Source organism: Zootoca vivipara, chromosome 1 (genome assembly GCF_965207765.1).
Source record: "Zootoca vivipara chromosome 1, rZooViv2.hap1.1, whole genome shotgun sequence".
Lineage (NCBI taxonomy): Eukaryota > Metazoa > Chordata > Lepidosauria > Squamata > Lacertidae > Zootoca > Zootoca vivipara.
The window spans coordinates 104,425,999-104,447,800 of NC_142582.1; the positions used below are offsets into that span (position 1 = coordinate 104,425,999).

The 21,802-nt window shown below is 44.8% G+C and overlaps 2 protein-coding genes across 3 annotated transcripts in view; both read right to left on the reverse strand.

The window, feature by feature from the left end:
• Window positions 1-21,802, reverse strand: part of ABCD4 (ATP binding cassette subfamily D member 4) — a 352,667-nt gene that overhangs the window by 84,255 nt on the left and 246,610 nt on the right. The window lies entirely within an intron of this gene.
• SYNDIG1L (synapse differentiation inducing 1 like) lies at window positions 4,188-20,791 on the reverse strand. Its single transcript, XM_035118437.3, has 3 exons — window positions 20,321-20,791; window positions 16,654-16,791; window positions 4,188-8,889 (listed from the first exon to the last, which is right to left on the reverse strand). Exons 1-3 carry the CDS (start codon window positions 20,735-20,737, stop codon window positions 8,731-8,733), a joined length of 714 nt encoding a protein of 237 aa, XP_034974328.1. The 5' UTR covers window positions 20,738-20,791; the 3' UTR covers window positions 4,188-8,730.

Genomic DNA, 21,802 nt, shown 5'->3' on the forward strand with positions numbered 1-21,802 from the left:
GACTCTGATCTACTCACAGAGTTAAAAACTGGGAGTGATCTACCCCCTTTTGGGGGTTCAGGTCAAAGCTGTTGAGTTTTTTTAAGGAAGGGAAGCCCTGTTTTGGGGGGTTTAGGTCAAACTTGTTGAGCTTCTTTTAGGAGGGAGGGAGGCCCATTTTTGTTTAGGGCTTCAGGTCATAGTTCAGCTTTTTTTAGGGAGGAGGAAAAATTTGGGTGAGCTTTTTTTAGGGGTGCCAGTGATCTAGCAGTGATCTACCACAGACATCCAGTGATCTACTGGTAGATCACAATCTACCTGTTGGACGTGCCTGCTGTAAATCAAGCAGAGAGAAAGCTGCTTACAAGGCTCCTGTACATGCAGAGTTCCAGCATCACAGCGTCACCCAGAGGCACCCACAAATGTGAGTTATCCCTCTCTCTATTTCTTCCTTCCTTTCCTCCCTCTTCCATCCTCAATAAAATACTGGGGGGGGGGCAGATAAGCCCCACATAGAAAGCCCATCAACATGGGGGGGGAGGACTCTTTAAAATACAGTATTTACCAGTAATTTCTTTTGGGGGGGGGGAGGCACCTAGGCCTCTAGGAGTTGGCTGCTATGCCTAGGACAATTCAAGAAAGCAGAATCATGCATATGCTATGGTAATATATCAATAGAATCATGGAATTGTAGTCGGAAGGGACCACAAGGGTCATCTAGTCCAACCCCCTGCAATGCAGAAATTTTCCCCCAATGTGGGGCTTGAACCCACAACATGGTTGAAATATTATGCTGATATGCAGCAACGCCTCGGAGCCATCGAGACTGCGGCCCTGTCTTGCCTCGCCCTCGCCTGCCCTGCCACCCCCTCTCCCCTGCCCGACCCTCCCATCCTCTTGCTGCAGAGTTCCAGCTTCACAGCATCACCCAGAGGCACCCACAAATATGAGGTATCCCTCTCTCTATTATTCCTTCCTTCCCTCCCTCTTCCATCCTTAATAAAATACTGGGGGGGGGGGCAGATAAGTTCCACATAGAAAGCCCATCAAAATGGGGGGGTGACTCTTTCAAATACGGTATTTACCAGTAATTGGGGGGGGGGAGAGGCACCTAGGCCTCTAGGATTTGGCTGCTATGCCTAGGAGTAGGACAATTCAAGAAAGCAGAATGATGCATATGCTATGGTAATATATCAATGGAATCATAGAATTGTAGTCGGAAGGGACCACAAGGGTCATCTAGTCCAACCCCCTGCAATGCAGGATTTTTCCCCCAAGGTGGGGCTTGAATCCACAACATGTTTGAAATATTATGCTGATATGCAGCAACGCCTCGGAGCCGTCGTGACTGCGGCCGTGCCTTCCCTCGCCCTCGCCCACCCTGTCACCCCCTCTTGCCTGCCCGACCCTCCCGTCCTCTCCAGCCAAGCAGGGTAGCCGCCGCCGTTGCCAGCCCCAGAAGCACAAGGTGGCCGCTGCCGCCGCTGCCGCCACCACGATGTCGTCAGGCCAGCTGGCCCTGTAGCCCCGCCCACGTTCCCACTTTGTGGCCCCGCCCCTGAATGATCATGGCTTGCCCCCCCCTAGTTTTGATCCTGGCTACGCCCTTGGCTTTCCGGGTCATGTGGCCAGCAGGACTAAACTGCTTCTGTTGCAACAGAACAGTGTGATGAAAACCAGAGAGCACGGAAACGCTGTTTACCTTCCCGCTGGAGTGGTACCTATTTATCTGCTTGGACTTTGACGTGCTAGGTTGGCAGGAGCAGGGACTGAGCAACGGGAGCTCACCCCTTCACAGGGATTTGAACCTCCAACCTGCTCATCGGCAAGGCCAAGAGGCTCAGTGGTTTAGACCACAGTGCCACCCGCGCCCCTGGTAATCAATAACAATAACTTGACAGGTACATACTGGTATATGAGTCACAAAAATAGACACTTTTGAGTAGAAATGTGAGGTTGGATTTTTGTTTTTTTGGCAGGATGAAGTGCTGGATTTGTTAGGGAAGATGTCCCAAGTTTTGAAGGTATTTGGGAAAATTTGTTTGTTTGGATCCCCCCTCCCTCTCAGCCATTTCACATGGACAAAAATAAGTATCTGCTTAGGAGCTTTATGCCTCTAATCTCAGCATTGATCTCATGTACATGCCCTTGTGAGGAGCCACTCTCTTTCAGCCCACAGCCAGCCATTTGGGAACAATAAGACTGACCTGCCTTGCAGAGAGAGGCTGCGAATGGCCAAGTGGTGTGCAAATATTTATGATTCTCTTTTGCGTCTCGTTACCCAGCCTCAAAGAATACATCTTGTGGGAGATGGTGGGTGTCTGGGCTGCAGGTTAAGAAACAAGTGTCCTTGGGGCTGGATTTCCATTTTGAAAGAGTTTTTCAAAGTCTGAGCAAACTCCTGCAGCTGCCACTTACCCAGGCACTTGTTTTTCTCTCCTTTGCTTCTTTTCTCTTTGCTCCAGGGGATGCAGCAGACGCTCAGAGTCTATAATAAGTTATTCTAAGGCAGCCACCATGCTGATTCTATGGATTTCAATTTCCACACTTCTCCCCTCCAGACGGTTTCTAGCTGGTACACTCATTTTTGCAATGTTTCCCATGGGAATGCTCTCACATAGCTCTGCCCTTCTGGGATGAACAGAAATTCACATTATTTGTGGGAAACCGTTTTTTAAATTTTGTCAGCCTCTTTTAGAGCAAGCTTCTTGCCTTGCAGCAAAATTAAACTATGCAAGCAGGGGGGGGAATGTCATTTTATAGTTTTTACTAGACGTCTACAGTGCGTAACTTACTGTTACTTTGAGCCATTAAGGAGCAAATGCTGAATCCACACGCTTCTTGGGTTTGTTTTCTTTTTGGGGTGGGGTGGGGTGGGGTGGCGGGCTGTCCTTTTTATGACACACTTTTTATTTTCAGTCTGCCTTCTCCCACAAGGACTCAGAAACAGTTATCGTACCAAACTCTAGAATGTGTCCAGAGAAGGGCAATGTCGAGGGGCTTGGTGACCAAGTTCTATGAGGAAAGGTGGAATAAGCTGGGTAGAGTTGCCCTGGAGAAGAGACAATTAAGAGGTGATATGATAGCCATCTCCAAATATTTGAATGGCTTCCACATAGATGATGGAACATACTTGTTTGCGGTTGCTTCTGAGCAGTGTTCTTCAACTTTGGGTCCCCGGATGTTGTCAAGACTCCAAGGCCCTTCATCCTCATCCAGCTTAGTAGGTGGTAAAGGATGATGGAAGCAAAGGCATAGGTAAAGAATTACAGATAAGGTCAACCTTTGCCTACCTGGCACCCTCTGGTGGTTTTGGACTACAACTCCCATCACAAAGATCCCCCTCTAAAGTAGCGGAAGTGGGTTCTGTATTGTTCCTGTTTCCCTTCCAATGGACTGAGGACTTTGTAAACATCATCACCCGTGTCAGCTCCAAGCTGTGGCTTGCATTAGCAAAGTAAATGCTAGACTACATGAAAAGCGTCAAGCTCTTGCAATCTGGCTCTGCTCAGGGGACAAATTGAAGGGTCACACCGACAGGGTCCAACATCCCTGCTCAACTGACAACTTGTACGCACATATAGACTCTGCATGTACAACCAGAATTCTTGCAGAAAGGTGGGTGTACAATCGCATACTAACCAACAGCCCTACTTGGAGTGGGACACTCTAGATTTACAGAAGCAGCCTGGCTTCTATTTGAAATCCCGGATGTCCCGCTTCAGCCATCTTCCCTCTTCTGTGGTAGCCTGGCCTCTGCTGCCGCAGCCTCCGTACAACCAGAAGTGGGTGCGGCACATTTCCAGAGTGGGAGCACTGCTTCTGGTGGCCACAATGATGCTGCAGGGGCCACAAGAAGGCTGAGGCCTAGCTGTCAACCGTGGTGAGGGAGGAGAGAAAGCCAGAGAATATAAGGCGGTCCAGGTGTGGGCGACGTGGTGTGGGGTGGGGTGCCCTGGATTTGGGTGATAAAATGTTGGGGGTATGTATTCATGCAGGGGGAGCCTTCGCTTTTACCAACTGTAGGCATGGAGGCTCTTTGTTGACTCTATGGAGGTCAGGGGCAAGACCTGCTTCTACAATCTCCCTTCACGCATTCTCCCTGGACTTCTGGTTTTGCTATTCCCAAGAGTCTTGCACCCATTTCCAAATGCATCCCATTCCCATGTGCTTTCCTGCACCAGAAGTTAAAACTATCAATAAACATGACCTTCATTTCCTTTTTATTACAGTATTATTCCGTTATATAAAACATAATGGGCCCCTTCAGAGGTTTCTTCTTCCGAACAGGTGTCTTTTCATGTGTGCTTCTCTTTCCATTATGGCTCAAGTACAGCAGAAATCTCAGACATTAACATGCTACTTTAGAATAAAATGTACACCTGAACTATACAAAACATGCTGAGCCTCTGACTGAATAGCTACAGCGTGCACAGATAAATCCAAGACAGATCCAAGTCTGTACCTCTAGACACAGATATGGGACGCTGGGGTGGGGAGTACTGAGCGCTCCGGTAGAAAGCTTGAGGAGGAGGAGGCGGTGAAGGCAGAGACTCTAGGGACTCAGCTAGACTGCTAAAGAAAAAGCGATTTATATGCGTTGTATGCGCGATATAACACTGTGCCACCAAATGGCGGCATGGAGTCCCATTTTTCTCTACCTGTTTTCCCGGTTTAAATTTACAACGCTTAAAACCGAAATGCTTCTTTGATGTGTCTAGATCCAGCCTAGCTTTTCAGGGAAAGGGTGGTTAAATTATTCATATTAGAAAGCACCTGGGAAAATGGTTAAATACATACCACCAGCCAGTTTTGCTTGCTGCTTGATTCACATAGCATTTTAATTCTGACACTAGGGAGTCCATGGATACTTGGCTCAGCAGGGATGGGGAATCTTGGAACCATATGTGGTCCTCCGACACCCTCTATCTGGCCTTGGGGAACAGGCTTGAGTCTTGGAAGACCTGCTCCCTTCCTTGCAGGCCTTCTTCACCTGGCCCAGGAGGGCAAGGCCCTGATTGACTCCAGCTACAAAAACTGAGGTTTCTGAACACAAACTTGGGGGCTGGGTTTTTGTTTGTTTGTTTGAGGGGTTTGTTGCTGTTGGTTTGGGGTATCTTCATTGTATATGCTGCTGTTGTGATTTATGTGGAAATTGTTCAGTTTGGTTTTGTATTGTTAATGTTTTATTTATTGTTTACGACTACTTTTGTAGTTACATATTTTTTTCATGTTGTAAGCCACCTTGAGCATGGTTTGAACTGTGGAAAGGCGGTATACAAAAAAAAACCCTATGTAGGTGGCATGGGCGTAGCCAATATTTATGTTGGGGGGGCAGAACCTCAGTTAGTTAAGTAAATTGTATAGATTTACTTGATTTAGGGAGGCAGCTGCTCCCCTGCCCCCCCCAGCTATGCTCATGTTAGGTAGTTAAACACCCTCCCAGGCCACACTCCTTGCCAGCCCTACTAGAGTGGCTTTTTTGCCTGGCTGAATTGTGTACTGGAACTCTGATAATGCCTCTTGCTTGCCTGGAGAATAGAGAGGGACGCCTGCAATGTCTGAAGAAACTAGCCTACTATACAAAAGGTAAAATTCACATCCATTGCTCTGCCCACTTTGCCTCTGGCCTTATCCATGACTGCCATGTAGCTCCCAGAGGTTTGCGCAGAAGAGATGTAGCCCTCAGGCTGGAAAAGGTTCTCCAGCTCTGTCTGGACTAGAGCCTGGAGATGACCAGGGGGTCATCTCCAACTACCCAAGAGTTGGCCTACACTACTTTTCCCTCCCTTTCACCTCTGCTAAGTCTTCTGTTTTTCTTCCTCACTTGTCAATAGCACAGCCCACTCTCAGTTCTTCCAGCTCCAAAGTCTCCTCCGCCCACTCTCCTTCCTTCTTGGAATTGCTAAATCTTATGGCAGCACTTGCAGCCCTGCCAGCATAAGGCTTCTTCATTAACTTCTGCTCACTTCCTTGTGATGCCTTGGAGACACACTGGAAGCGCAGACTAACCTTCCTCGCATTTCATTCACAAGATACTCCACAGTTTTCTTAATGGCCATCCTATTAGCGAACAAAAACACAGAAACAAATACCACATTAATTGAGAGTGGTATACAGGCGCTGTCAAGCACAGCCCTGGAAGGAGCTTCCTCTAGTCTAGTGGGTACGAGGTTTTGTTGCTTGTCATTTTCTTTCAAAACTAAAAACCTTTCAGTACCTTTCCCCCCCTGCACTTTGATCATTAACAAACAGTGTTTTTTCCCTCTGGCTATGAACAGAGTTAAATTAAATCCTTGCCTCAGGAAAGGCAGACTTCTTGGTTTTGCGTCATGCAACAGGCACGGAAGTGAAATCAAAACACTTGTGCTTTGTTGATTTGATCATAACTGGGAGTTTGCTCCGTGCCAGTAAATTGTTCATGTGCAACAACACAGGCTGGAGAATGGCATTGCAGAGGTTTTACCACCTTAATTTTTCCTTAGTTACCGGTACTTTACCCAGAAGCAGCAAATGTCTGCATCTCTTGTTTCTCTCTGCAGCTTCTCTCTTATCAGTGTAAAATACAGTTTCATTTCTTACTAAGTTTGGCTGAAGGATTTGGCTTTTTTGACCTAGGTATGTCTCGTAGTTTTTATGGCACCCATCTCAAAGGGATGCTCAGGGCAGCTTCCAAGCACATTAAAACTGTCAATAATTGAAACATCAATAATAAAAAGGAGAAAACCTACAGTTACTTAAAAAGAAGAAGTCCCTATGCACATCCCTAGCGATCAAATGTTTGTGTGAACAGCAATGGCGCCTTACACTATTTGCAAAAAGTTTCAAACATAGATGGGCTTTTACTAAGAGGAAATGTCACAACCAGAGAAGATGTACTCAGATATAGTCAATCAGCCTGTTGCAGGTAAGAATGACATATTCAGCCTGAACATTCCCACGATATCATAAAGGCCTCATAGGTTTAGATGGGAAGAGGCTTTATACCAGCACCACAAATTGTGCCCAGAAATATATTGGCTGAAAGTGCAGATATTGGAGCACTGCTGGTCAGCTCTACTGCGGCTAAGCTTTGGAACATATTAATGACATTCCCCGCATTCAATTCACACTTAAGGCCCAAGCACAGATTCAGAATCGAGACCTACTGGTAAGCCTGGCCTAGAGACAAAAAGATAGAACACTCAATGTAATTTTCAAACCAGTGACCCCACTTAACAAATACATGCATACATTGAACCAGAACAGAGTGCCAAAGCACCCCACAGAAAAGAGATTACAAACATTTAACTACCATAAGCACCTTCTGTGTTCTCCCTGCCAGGTACGAACAGAGCCCCTGCAAGGCAGTCCCATGGATTTGACTTGTTTTAGTTCAAATGACTTCATTGTCTACATTATTTTTTACTATGTATTTTGTGTTTTTTATATTATAATTTTATGTTGCGAACCGCCCTGAGATCCATGGATGAAGGGCGGTATACAAATTTAAAACAAAGGTACATAAATAGATGGATAACTTTGGGCACAGCACAACTAAATTGGCTAAAATTCAAGGGTTTCCACTTATGAGCCAACCCTATATGTACCTACTCCGTAGTAAGTCTCACTGAGTTCAGTAAGGCTTATTCCCAAGTAAGTGAATATAGGATTACAGCCTCAGATGTGTGTCTGCACAGAAACAGGCACAAGAAAGCTCCCATTGCAAGTAGAGAGAATAATGGTAGCTGTAGAACCATTTTTACACAGAACTATCTGATCACCACAACATCTGATCCATTCAATTCCATTTGCCTCCACAGCCTAAGGCCTGGGACATTCTGGATGTGATCAAAAGTGATCAAACCAAACCACGTTGGGGTAACTTTTCCATGCCAGAATGGTTATGTTATTAAGCTATCCTGAGTGACATTGTAATGCACATGCCAAAATATAATTAAAAACTGGAAGGCCCATGAGGACTTTCTCAAGCCCCTTTAATGAGCTTGGTTATAGTAACTGTAATAATTGTCTCATTTAAAGCAAGTGTGTATCTTAGGTTGAAAGTGATGGCTGGGTGTGATTCTCCAAGGCCACCTCATTCTATTATGTGGCAGCAGGGAAATTCTCATAACAGGAACTGTAGGCAGAGGGGCAAGTTATATGAACAAAGCCTCTGAAAGAGAACTTTTATGGCACGTAGCTGCTACTAGCTACCCAAGGGTGAATTATTAGCATTTGATGTTGCAAGTCTTGTCATTGGCATAATAATGCAAGTATCTTGACAATGCTGTTTGCTGTCATTGTGTAGCCTTTAGTCCTATCTCCCAAAAGAAAGACTTTAAATGAATTGAATATTCCCCAGCTTTCCTCTTCACTCTGCGCCCTGAGTAGGCAGGGGCTTAGATCTGAGAGGTGACTGGACTTCACAAACACCAGGTCTAGCACACATGGACATTGGTTTGAAAACACCCTGCAGACAACATTTTAAAAACTGTCCTATTCCCTTTTTTTGTTCCCGACAGTCTCAAAATCCAGGATTTTCAGCCTGATCTCTCTCCCCACCCCCTTTAGCTTGTCAGTCCGTGATACAAAGTAGGTCACAGTATATGTTTTATCAGAAAAAGGAAGGAGACCACACAGACAGTCTGTATGAGCACAGATCTCTGTTTAGGGAGTGCTCCGTAGAAATCCTTGTAAGCGTAGTGTCCTATGTTTCATAAGAAAGTGTGTAATCCGAGAGAATTATCCATCTGATGCAGAGATTCTTTACTATACGTGGCCACCTTTAGATAGGTAAGCAATCAGTGCTACAATCACTCCAACATACACTCCTGTGCCAATGGTGATAGAGAGCGCAGCAAGGAATAGTGCTCGCCGGGAAGCAGAACTTGCAAGGTGAAAGTCCCCCTTGGAGATAGCCTTACTCGTCTGGAAACAAACAATAAATACATTATTTGTATCAATGCCCAATAGCCTCAAAGGCTAATAATATCAGCTGTTTTTCAATGAAAAGAGAATGCTTTTGTCTTCCTCAAAACTGTGTGTTAATGTATAACAACAACAACAACAACAACAACAACAACAACAACAACAACAACAACAACATTATTTATACCCTGCCCATCTGGCTGGGTTTCCCCAGCCACTCTGGGCGACTTCCAACAGAAGGTTAAAAATACATTAAAACATCAGTCGTTAAAAACTTCCCTAAACAGGGCTGCTTTCAGATGTCTTCTAAATGTCATATAGTCGTTTATTTCTTTGACATCTGATGGGTGCAACTACTGAGAAGGCCCTCTGCCTGGTTCCCTGTAGCTTTGCTTCTCACAGGGAGGGAACTGCCAGAAGGCCCTTGGTGCTGGACCTCAGTGTCCAGGCAGAACGATGGGGGTGGAGACGCTCCTTCAGGTATACTGGGCCAAGGCCGTTTAGGGCTTTAAAGGTCAGCACCAACACTTTGAATTGTGCTCGGAAACATATTGGGAAACAATGCAGATCTCTCAGGACCGGTGTTATATAGTCTCAGCGGCCACTCCCAGTCACGAGTCTAGCTGCCGCATTCTGGATTAATTGCAGTTTCTGAGTCACCTTCAAAGGTAGCCCCATGTAGAGCACATTGCAGTAGTCCAAGCGGGAGATAACGAGAGCATGCACCACTCTTGCAAGACAGTCCTCAGGCAGATAGGGTCTCAGTCTGCGTACCAGATGGAGCTGATAGACAGCTGCCCTGGACACAAAATTGACCTGCACCTCCATGGACAGCTGAGAGTCTAAAATGACCCCCCAGGCTGCGCACCTGCTCCTTCAGGGGCACAGTTGCCCCATTCAGGACCAGGGAGCCCCCCACACCCACCCACACCCTGTCCCTCCAAAGCAGTATTTCTGTCTTGTCAGGATTCAACCTCAACCCGTTAGCAGCCATCCATCCTCCAACAATGTAATGTAATGTAATGTAATGTAATGTAATGTAATGTAATGTAAAATACATATTATATTACAACAATTTGTTCAATGAGAGTCATGGCTGGTGGTTTCTATTACATGTAAACCACCCAGGGAAAATTCATTATTGGGTGGTCAATACATGCATGCATACGTGTGAACTTTCACCGCTGAGGGAAAAAAGATGCATAATGTTCTATTTTGGTCTGATCCAATGTGTTTATGTTTGTCCATCCCTTCAGTGACTGTATTATGTTGCTTCTTCTAGATATTTCATTGGAGATAAGCTGACCCAAATTCACTGAGCTAGTCAGTGAGAAGAAAGAACACTTTGTTAGCTCATTGCTTGTTACAGGTTTTTCCTTTTCTTCACAATTTAGTATATCTGAGGCCATGTCCACACAGGATTCTGCAGAACCAAATTTGTGTTAACCAAATCTATACTGTGCCTACAGGGGACAATGTCAACAGGGGGCTTCCCCATGCCAGCTCCACAGCTACTTCATCTTCTCCTGAGCTAAAATGCTGAACCAAGAGTGTAAGAGGGTGTTTTTGTTTTGTTTTTAAGTTTTGTAAATGTGCCTTTTAGCTTCTATTTTGCATAGCTCAGGTGTCAAGAGCCTTTGAGTCTGAGGATCTGCCTCTGCTTCCCACAGTTTTCATGGGGAGAGGGTTGCCTTCACTGTGTTCCTCCTCTTTGTTCTTCAGCCTCCTAGGCACCCCAAGCATCATTGAGGAATCTGCTTTAGCCTTCACATGTTTGCCTTTAAAGATTCCAAGGTTTGAATACTTTCAGGCAATCCCCATATCTCCCTACATCCCCTTGGGCCTTCCAAGTTTGGAGGGGGCCACATGATACATCTCTGTCGCTATGGTGCTACTTGCCTTGCTCCCACCTGTCAGTCTTACTTTCTGTTGCTCCAATTGCTATGGCAACGAGTAGCAGCTCTTTAGCTTTTGGTGCAGAACACTGGGCAGGCTGCTGCATCATTTGCCATAGATTGCCTTTTTTTGCTTTGGAGCTCCAATCCACCACAGCCCTCAACACCGTCCAGTATGTAGGATGGTTCCCTCCTGGGGGAGGCTGTGCTCACGGCCAAAACATCACAGTTCTATACAATTATGCCCCTCCTTGACTCACGAGGGGCTAATTCACAAGCTCCTACAACCAGATTACGTTGTTCCTTCAAAGTGTGCCTTACTGTGGTCCTGTTTGCATTTAATCCTACATGTTATCTTATTGCTTAATTTCCGAGTTGCATAAAAGCTTTCAAAAGGACCACATAATTCCCTAAAGCTTAATGCTTTTGTGCTGCTGGCAAGCATGGATTCATCCCTCTTCAAAACATTTCCCCCCAACACTTCTAATACTGCTGCTCGCTCGCTCACTACAAAATTCCTTATTGTCTTGAGTTGAGAGCAATTATTTGTTATTCTTCTCCTCCTCCTATAATTAACAGAGTTACTATTAAGAATTCTCCCTCTCTTTGCTAGTGTTGTCAGGCTTCCTTAATTGGCTTTTGTTTTTGGGGTGGTTCCACCAAATTTTGGAATTCCTTCTCTAAACACACGATGAAACTGGTGTCTTCTTTGACCTCTCTGTTTTAGGTAACAGACAAAAATCTGTTCTCTCTTATGCCTTAAATGGCTTTTAAGATTTGTGGAACTTTTTTGCTTTTCATGATTTCGATGTTTTGATTCAGGGATAATAACCAGTGTGGTGCCTGTGAAGGATGGCCAGACCCAACCATGTAGGGTAGCTCACTAGCAACAGGTGACCCATCCTATATCTTTCTCTCCCGACTACTTATTTGCCACCTGGGGTAAGGGGTGCAAAATACCTACTATCTTTTGGTGGCTGTCTAGGGAGTAAGGGGACTGCCAGCAGAATCCACCTGGCATTTTTAGTCCATCATCCCTCCTGCACTCCCAGGAACTTTAGATCAGTAGCATAGTCCAGTCTCAGTAACATGGGGGGAAAGATAGGCATTGAGTGTTTCCAGAATACAGTACAGCTCAGAAAGCTAATTAAGCAGTTTATTATGGAGGAGTATTTAAAAAGGAGGGAAAGTGGTGGAAACAGAGAGTATGCACAGTTTTACATTTACATGCCTAGATGATCCTATCCTAAGCAAGCGAACGTAGCAAAACTTACTCCTATGGTTATCATTCAAGTTGGTAGCTTCAGGAGCTGGTTGTAGGATAAGGGACAAAGGAATGTTAGCAATATGCTACTTTAAAGGGATCTTGACCCAGGTGGGTTGTGATTGACAGATGGCTCCCAGCAGCTAATCAGAGAGACTACAGTAGCCAAGAAGGTTAAAAGTGATAGTGTCAGTTCCTGCCACAGTGGTCTTTCTATCCTACCAGACCACAATCTGTCCTCAGCTTCTGTATTGGACTGGGGATGTGATGGAGGTCTAGAGAACTTGAGTATTGTAAGGGAACAGGTTAGGGCAAGGCATAACTTTGTCACAGTGACCTCCAGAAGTTGTTGAGCTACTGCTGTCATCTTTCACCATACTGGCTGGGGCTGATGGAAGCTGGAGTCGAGTAAGTTCTAGAAGGCACTATAATAGGCACCCTATTTTAATTCATTTTTTCCCGCTAGCTTTTTAGCTGTGTTATTTTCTCCTGCTGTTTTTATTGTTTTTATTGATTTTTTAAAAAAAACAATAACAAAATTTAATTTTTTATTGTAAGATGCCTTGAAGCTAGATGTGGTAAGATTATGGTAGAAATCCTATAAGTAAAATAAAAGTGAGCTGTAAATGAATCTTTATTGAAACACACAAATAATATTTTATTCACATCTTGCTCATTCTGAATCTGACTTCTGTTGGGCGAGTTTGATTACAATGTAGCGCAACAGAGGTCAGTAAAGACGACTATGAGGCTCAGTGGTTTAGACCACAGTGCCACCCATGTCCCTCAGTAAAGGTAATACTGAGCTAGATGCACCAATGGTCTGAATTGGTATAGGGCAGCTTCCTGACAAGTGAACTTCCTCTGCAGTCACTTTTGGGAGACACATTCCCTATCCATTATGGATCCTGAGGAGAAGAACAGAAGGTTACTGTTGAAATTTGTGAATGAGACCAAGCTCAGAAGCATTGCCAGAGCAGGGAAGAATTGGATGTAGGATGAAAAAGAATAATAGAATTGCCACTCAATTCAGGAACACAAAGTTTGGGGACAATATTTTTGTTTATTTGTTTAGCTGGTGCATATCCTGCCCATCTATTGTAGTGAGTATAGCCAGGGTGGCTACATTGTCGGTTTTGAGACTTGAAACGAGGAAGAAAGACTTAGAATATTGGATAATCATAATGTGATTTACAAACTATTTTTTTTGGATGCGTTTGGCAGGTTTCTTTCCTTTTCTTGACTAAATACATGGAAATATGGTGTAGCGGCAAATTTTGAAGAACAGCATCTCATTATGACTGCCCTTACAGCAGGGATAGGAAGCTTGTGGCCCTCCATATGTTATTCAACTTCAGCTCCCATCATCCCTGTTCACTGGCCATGTTAGCTGGGGTTGGAGTCCAGCAACTTCTGGAGGGCCACAGGTTCCCCAACACTGCCCTATACAGTGGAACCTCGGTTTATGAACACCTCGGTTTATGAATTTTCGGTTTACGAACGCCGCAGACCCATCTGGAACGGATTAATTCACTTTCCATTACTTTCAATGGGAAAGTTCGCTTCAGTTTATGAACAGATTTCCGGAACCAATTACACCCATGCTTCGGGTTAAGTACGCTTCAGGTTGAGTACTCTACGGACCCGTTTGGAACGGATTAATCCACTTTCCATTACTTTCAATGGGAAAGTTTGCTTCAGTTTATGAACGCTTCAGTTTAAGTACTCCGCGGACCGTCTGGAACGGATTAATTCACTTTCCATTACTTTCAATGGGAAAGTTCGCTTCAGTTTATGAACAGACTTCCAGAACCAATTGTGTTCATAAACCGAGGTACCACTGTACTCAAAAGGCTGTGTGCTTCTACAGATTCCTAGCTAGACGTAAGACAAGATAACACATCTTACTATTCTCTGTAGCATGACTGCAATTCCATGCACAGTTACTTAGAAATAAGCTCCAATGAACTCATTGGTGCTTATTTCTGACCACAGAGGTTCAGCTTGTAAAACACAATGAGCTTTAATAACTTGTAAAACACATTGAGACAGCTGAAGTGCAACATTTAGCTTTTAATTATAAAATCTTGCAAGGAAATTATACCACTTAAACTGCTGGTATGAAATAGGAACACCATCAAAGAAAATGAAAGAATTTTAGAGCCTCTGCATGATTATTCTCTGACTTCCTTACTGCTGAGTTGTCAAAGACAAATGTAAAACTTGAAAGGCTCACCATCACCTCATTCTGTTCCTAGAGCAAGGAAAGTCGATCCATTACCCTGGCACTTGGGAGATGATGTCATTGCTCCTGCTCTGAAAAAAGGCCCAGAGCTGTGCCCCTGCCAGAGCATCACTGCTGCTGACAAGTTTTCACTGACCATGTTGAAGACTCTTGGCCATTTGTTACAGAGCTTTGCCATTCTGTGGCTGGAGCGATATAGCAGAGGATTGATATATGGCCAAAAATAATGCTTAAGGAATAACATTTTTTGTGTGTGCCGGGAACAGTGAAAATAAATTCTCCTGAGATGGTGGCTGTTAAATGTGCTTGGCTGTATGTGGTATGTCTGCCCTTCCTGCATGTAATGCTCTCCACCTCTCTCTCCATTCGGATACGTGATTGAAGGTTTACCTTCTGAGTAGACTGTAGTTTGTTGGAATATACTTTATTTAAGTTACTCTGACAATTTGTCAGACAGCAGGCTATATTTCCTTTAACTACATAAAATGCAGAAACAGGTGTTTCATTTACAAGGAGCAAAAGGAGCCAGAAGCAAAAGGAGAGTGGGCTCCTGTAACCTTTAACAGTTAGAAGAGGGATGATCAGCAAAGATCTGTTTGCGATGATGCCATACTGCAGCAAGGCTGCTGAAGTGGGTGTTCTTTGTAACACCTGTGCTGGAAGATCTGCACTATCTACTAATACATTACTAGGGCAACTTTAAGGTTTTGCTATGGGTATATAAAGCCCTGAGCAATGGGTTATTTCTGGGAATACCGTATCTTGCCTGGCCGATTTAATCCTTGGGGGAGACACTCTTTACTAGTGCTGTATGCTGTATGCTCCTCAAGTTTGTATTATGCTTACTAAAAACAGGGCCTTTAGTGTGGTGGCACCTACCCTTTGGAATGCGCTTCCAGGGAACATCAGGTAGGCACCTACAGTATTGGCATTAAGGCACTTCTTTCAAACTCTTCTGTTCACCTTTCCTTTAGAGGTGATCCAGCTTCATTGATGTATTAATGTTATCTAGAGATTTGTGGTGTCTTTTAAGCACACAAGAGCCTGCTAGATTAGCCCAGTGCCTCATCTAGTCCAGTATCTTGTTCTCACAGTGGCCTTGTTTTACGAATGTAGTTTCATGATTGATTTTATGCTGCTTACTGCCATGATTTTTTTTAAAAATGTTGGCAGTATAGAAAATTTAACCTATGAATAAAAGTGGAAAGGCTGTACTTGCCAAAAACTCTTTTTTGCACAGCAGTTCAATGTACAGTCATATCTCATGTTACATCCGCTTCATGTTGTGTCTTTTCGCGTTACGTCCTGCGGCAACCTGGAAGTACCGGAACGGGTTACTTCCATGTTTCGCTGCTCATGCAGAAACGCTAAATCGCGCTTCATGCATGCGCAGAAGTGCCAAATTGTGCCACGCTCCTGCGCAGATGCAGCACTTTGAGTTGCGGGCATTTCATGTTACGGGTAGGCCTCCGGAACAGATCCTGTCCGTAACACGAGGTACCACTCTACAACAGTCTGACCCATCTTTCCTTCTGGATAGTTCAGCTTCTTTTTCTTGCAGGTTGGGAATAACAGTGTTTACAGTTACCTTGTGAGGTTTCAGTGTTGCTTTAAAGAACAGTTGATCCTGTTAGGAGCTATCAGTTGAGTCCCACGTGACTTTCACACATAAAGCCACGCACCCATGCACTCCCATAAGTCACACTTGAAATGCGCTGCAATGCAGAGAGCAAATCCTGTCGGCTTCTGATGCTGGGTATCCTTCATGACAACATGGACACTGCTCCTTTGCCATGTGATGAGGATCCAAGCACTGTTTTGAGCCTGATACAAGACCGGCCCTATCATTTGATAGAATGAGGACAAATTTGGGGGTAGCATTAAAGGGGAAGGTGAGGGATAGCATTAAAGGGGGAAGTGAGGGATGAATGGTGGCAAAAAAAACCCCCTGTGGTGGAATTTTTAATCTTATTTTTCTGTTGGAAGCCGCCCAGAGTGGCTGGGGAAACCCAGCCAGATGGGCGGGGTATAAATAATAAATTATTATTATTATTATTTAAAGTAAAATATGGAGTGACATTTGCATTTTTTCCCATCAAGCACTGAAATGTTTTGGGTTGGCACTAGGTAGCTACACACACACACACACACACACACACACACACACACACACACACACACAGAAACACTCCAGCAACTTCCTAGATAATTTCATGTTAGCAGGGGTCCTAGTTGGGTGGGACTGCAATATACTTGGCACAGTAGTGAATCCAGCCCTGACAGGCCTTTTACAAAATAGTTCCCTAAGACAAGAAGAACACAGTACATAGCAGGAAACATCAGCACACACAAATTCTTACCCCTTGAGAAAAGTAGAAAGCAGCAATTCCCAGAGGCCAGAAACAACAGAGCATTGAAAAAATTGCCAAGCCCAGGTGGTCTCGTGGGGGAAGCATCAGAAAATGATCTTCACTCTCGCTGTCACTCGAGGAGTCACTCTGGAAAGCAAATCAAGGCAATGGCACACTGTAAGTCTGACCCACAGAGTATTCAGCAGCAGCAGCAGCAGAACATGTAACCAATTTACACTACACATGTTTGATGTTGCTGCTGTGACAACGCTTTCTCTCCTGATATACAGCAGCAGGCAGATGAACTTCATTGGGCAGGAAGCGCTGTGATGGCAGTGTCGACGGGACGAGTCCATCACACATTCAAGCGATACAGAGTCAGCCTCTATGAGCTAGGATGTTTATCTGCCAAGGAACAGCGGCTAATATGAATGATCTTTTGGGAACTGGATGTCCCACAGAGATGATATACAGGGCACCACCTCAATCATCACTATATTTCCCTGTCTTCAGTCTGAAAATACTTGATGTCTATTAGGCAGCAGATGTACTGCTTAGTATGCTGATTGAGAATAATCTTCTTGGCTTCAGTCCACAAACCATTTAATCTGGAGTGGTCTGGCAGACATTACATAGACCTCAGTAGGACTTCAGTGAGACTATTGGGAGTAAGAAACTTGTGGTTTTCAGCAATCTATGCATTACTGCCATTCATACATATGTCTATATGTATCTTGTCTTACAACATGCTCATCCTAAAACACAACATCAAAAAAAACGTGCAACTGACGAATGCACTTGGAAATCTAAACAAATAATCCATACAAACATAATTGAGCTGGATAAATAAGATAGATGGTTAAATAGGAACCCTAAAGGAAGCTGGTATCCGCATTATGCCAGCTCAACAAAGATGTCCTCAAACCACTTGTTTCAGAAGAGACTCTTAATTCTAACGGGCTTTTCCAGGGTAAGAATCAGGGGTGTAGGAAAGGGGGGGCAGGGGGCAGACTGTCGTGCCATCATGGAGGGCGGGTGACAAATTATTAAAGAACAATTACTGCCCTACTAGGGTGGTTCTTTAAAAACTTTTTTTAAAAAATGCCTGCTCCAAAGGTCTTATCTTACTACACTAGGGATTATATACAGTGAGGGGGGGGGGAGTATTTGATCCCCTGCTAAATTTGACCATTTGCCCTCTGATGAAGAAATGACCAGTCCATAATTTTAATGGTAGGTTTATTGTAGCTGTGAGAGACAGAATAACAACAGGAAAAAACCCCAGAAACCCAGAAGACAACAGTCCAGAGATTGATGTACTTTATAATGAGTGAAATAAGTATTTGATCCCCTATCAACTAGCCAGATGTCAGGCTACCTGGTATCTTCACTGTATGTAACAAGCTGAGATTAGAAGCACCTGCTGTAAGGGAGAGGTCTTACCTGTAATCCCAGCTCATTACAGTACCTGTACAAAAGACACCTGTCGACAGAAGCAATCAATCCAGCAGATTCCAAAGTAGCCACCAAGACCAGGGCCATCTCTAGGCCCGAGTCCGGTGGTGCGGGGCACCAGGGCGCCAGGCCACCAGGGGCGCCACTGCGCCCGCTGTGAGGCGCGCCGGATGAATCCCTAGGCGCTCCTCTCAGCTGTTCAGGCCGCTCTCCGGAGGCGTGCGGGCCTGGGGCCGCCTCCGCTACATGCAGGGGCGTCGCAACAGGGGGCTGGCAGCACCCCCTGCCCCAGGGCCGGTCCTACGGCCAGGCTGGATGGTGCAGGGTGCCGGCCCTCCAGGTGGCAGCCGCGCTGGGAAACGGGTCGGGGGGCACCGGAGGGATCCGTCGCGCCAGGGCGCCAGGCATGCTTCAGACGGCCCTGACCAAGACCAAAGAGCTGTCCAAGGATGTCAGGGACAAGATTGTAGACTTGCACAAGGCTAGACTGGGTTACATGACTATAGTCAAGCAGCTTGGTGAGAAGGTGAAAAACTTAAACACCAGCATATACTTAGTCTTGATAAACACCAAGACTTGACAATTTAAATAAATGTAGATACCAGCATATACTTAGTCTTATAGTAAAATGGAATAAACATCTATTTTCGGTGTCCTGCCCCCTTCTGGAGCCACTTCCTGATAATGTCGGAGGCGATGCCTCAACAAGAGGCATCTCTTCCGATAAAGAGAGCTGTTCCCAAGTGCCACCTTGGGACCAGATGATAAAGAATTGCAACTGTTTGATTTGTACTATATACCGCCGGCTGCCGTTGCTTTATAGCTCAATCCCAAGCTTATTCACTTGGAAGAAAGTTCCATTCATTTTAATGGAAGTTGCTTTCAAGTTAAGTGTGCTTAAGGACACTTTTGTTATTAAATAACTCAGTGTGAAATAGTAACCCAGAAAGCTGCAATATAATAATAACAGTGATGATGCTGGAAGTGATGATAATAATAACAGAAACCATGTTAGAAGCCCCCACTCACTGCTGTCAGCTCCAACCCTTGATGCGAAGCAATAGGCGCCCTACTGATTTCTCTCTTCCCTGACTGAAAGCTGCTTCTGCCAACGTCGTCTTGATATAATATTTCTAGGACATCTATCGCCACCATGGCATTTAAGTAGCGTTTTCACCCTCCTACTCTTCCTCTCGTTAAGTATTTTACAGTCTTCCCTCACTCCCCACTCTCTCATTTGACCTTCTTTCTTTTCAGTTGTACTTTCACATATTCTCTCTTCCTTCTTAACAGTTTCACACAGGAGGAGGAGGCAGGGTGGGGTGGAAAGGCTTTGCGGAGTTTATATAATAAACCGCATCTTCTCTGGCCACTCGGACGTGGGGCAAAATCCTAACAGAAATCACTGAATGGAAATAGATTATCATTTTTCTCTCAAGCTAAATTCTCAGCTCACTAGCTGGGGATTTGGGATTTCCATGGAAAATAATTTTTCTTGAGTGCCAGTGAAACAGGGCCGTTTTTCATCTTTAGCAATGTCCCTCGCTTGCATTAGGACTAAAATTGATAAATCACGAGCTAAAATGGATTAGAAATTCTGGATGTCAGCCTAAAACAAGCTTATTAAAATAATTCATTCTAACTACACACCCCGCTATAATTATTTCTAGTCATATTAATGTATTATATTATAATGGTGGAAAACCCTTTTTCTTTTGAGAGGGGCATTCTCAGGGGCTGGCTGCATGGCAACTCTGGGTGCAGCTGAAGCCAGTGCATAGCTGCCAAGTTTTCCCTTTTCTTGCGAGGAAGCCTATTCAGCATAATGGAATTTCCCTTAAAAAAGGGAGAACTTGACAGCTATGAGCCACTGACATGTGGGGCCAGAACCAAAAGAAGGCGTGGTTCCCCCTTTCTCCTCTTGCCAGGAGGTCTGAACTGATCGCTTGCAGAGGGTTTTTGAAACCAGGCTGAGGGCCACCTAAACTTAGGCTGAGGCCTAAGACCACAGTTGGTCACCCCTGCATTAAACCCTCAGGCCTAATTCATCAGGGAAGCTGTCTCTCAGGTGTGAGAAGTTCCCATGCAACATTAACCTCAGTTCTGCCTACTATCATGTACATACATCACATTTATTATAATTTCTATATTTATTTCTCTGTCCTAAACACGGTTACTCAGAAATAAGTCCCAAGGTAGGTTCACAGCCTCCAAATTTTACCTCATATTCCTGCAATTCCTCTTCTTCCACTTCATAGGACACTGTCTGGATTTTGATGTCATTTTCCATCAGGGACCTCCCTTGTGTTTCTTGCACCTCAGAGGCCTCAGTAGGATGCTCTTTGTTTCCCATGAAGGCCGTCTCACAACTCTCACCTTTGTTGTCCTTGACTTTGACACTGGTCTCATCCTTCACCAGGATGAAATTTGGGCCGTACAATGCTTCGACAGCCAGCTGAAGAGAACTAGCATCCAGCAGTTGGTGAGTCCTTGCATTGCCAGAATTTTGGAAGATATAGGAGTACAGTTTACCCTGGCAACGGTGGCCAGGATAATCCTGGTGGTAACTGTAACTGCTGTGAAGGTGCCCATTGTTCTTGGCCAACAGGGGATTCTGGAGTTCACTCACACTTTCCATTTTGCTGAAAGGTCTGTGCGAGGTGCTTCTAAGACAGATGGATGACTGGAAAAAACAACCCTGAAGAACAAATGAAAGAAAATAGAGGCAAAATTAGAGGGCACATAAAATATAGAAACTCGTTAAGTCAGGTATGGGGGGGCCTATGGTCCTCCAGCTGTCATTGGAGTCCCATTGGTCCCAGCCAACATCTCCAGTGGTCAGGGATAATGGGAGCTGTATACCAACAACATCTGAAGGGAAACAGGCGTCCCATCCCTGGAGTAAGTGGTTCAAGAGCAATAACCGTGCTATGTTAACTAGCACTGGGGCAAGTCTGTGTTGATGGAGATACTGGGATTGAACTCATATAAGATAAATTCCAGCAGGCACCTTGACTCAGAGAACCTAAACTTTAGTACTTTGAGGGAAAGTTGACGGAGATCTCTTTCAGAGATGTGCTGAAATTTTAAGGACCACAGAGCTGTAAATTTCTAGAGAAGGCACGGCTAGGTCACAACCCCTCACCCTCAGGGAGGGAGGGAGTAAGGTTTGCTGCTCCTTCCTTCCTTCCTTCCTTCCTTCCTTCCTTCCTTCCTTCCTTCCTTCCTTCCTTCCTTCCTTCCTTCCTTCCTTCCTTCTCCTCTCTCCTCTGTGAACCATGTAACTGAGAAGATCTCTGAGGCTGGGGCTCCAGTTTCAGTCTACATGTTTGAGGCCAACTTCTGTATTTTGTAACCAAGAATGCCTTACCTGTGTTGTTTCTGCTGTAGCACTGAATGATGCATGAGCGAGACCTCTGATTACTGTAAGTAAAGCATTTAAACTTACTTAAGGTTATAGTCTATCCATTCTGGGAGGGGGTGGGGAGAACACAATTGCGAGTGCTTAATACTGGGAGACCTAAAGGTCTTAACCTATATCTATGTGAAAATCTGAAAAGTTGGCTGTCAAAATGCTGCAGCGGAAAATGAAATCTGCAATGTACTGTACTGAAACCATCAAAGTACTAAATATCTGGACTGTGTGGTGTATAGCACTTGGATAATTGGGCAAGCAGAAAATCAGAAGAGCTCAGCGATGAGA

Bases quoted from the DNA above. Each gene is read 5' to 3' on its own strand.
- SYNDIG1L (XM_035118437.3), bottom strand. From the start codon at position 20,737: ATGGAAAGTGTGAGTGAACTCCAGAATCCCCTGTTGGCCAAGAACAAT. The intron at 16,792-20,320 runs GTAAAATTTGGA...TTTGCTTTCCAG, and splicing joins AGGAATTGCAGGAATATGAG to AGTGACTCCTCGAGTGACAG. The intron at 8,890-16,653 runs GTAAGAATTTGT...GTTTGTTTCCAG, and splicing joins CTTTCTACTTTTCTCAAGGG to ACGAGTAAGGCTATCTCCAA.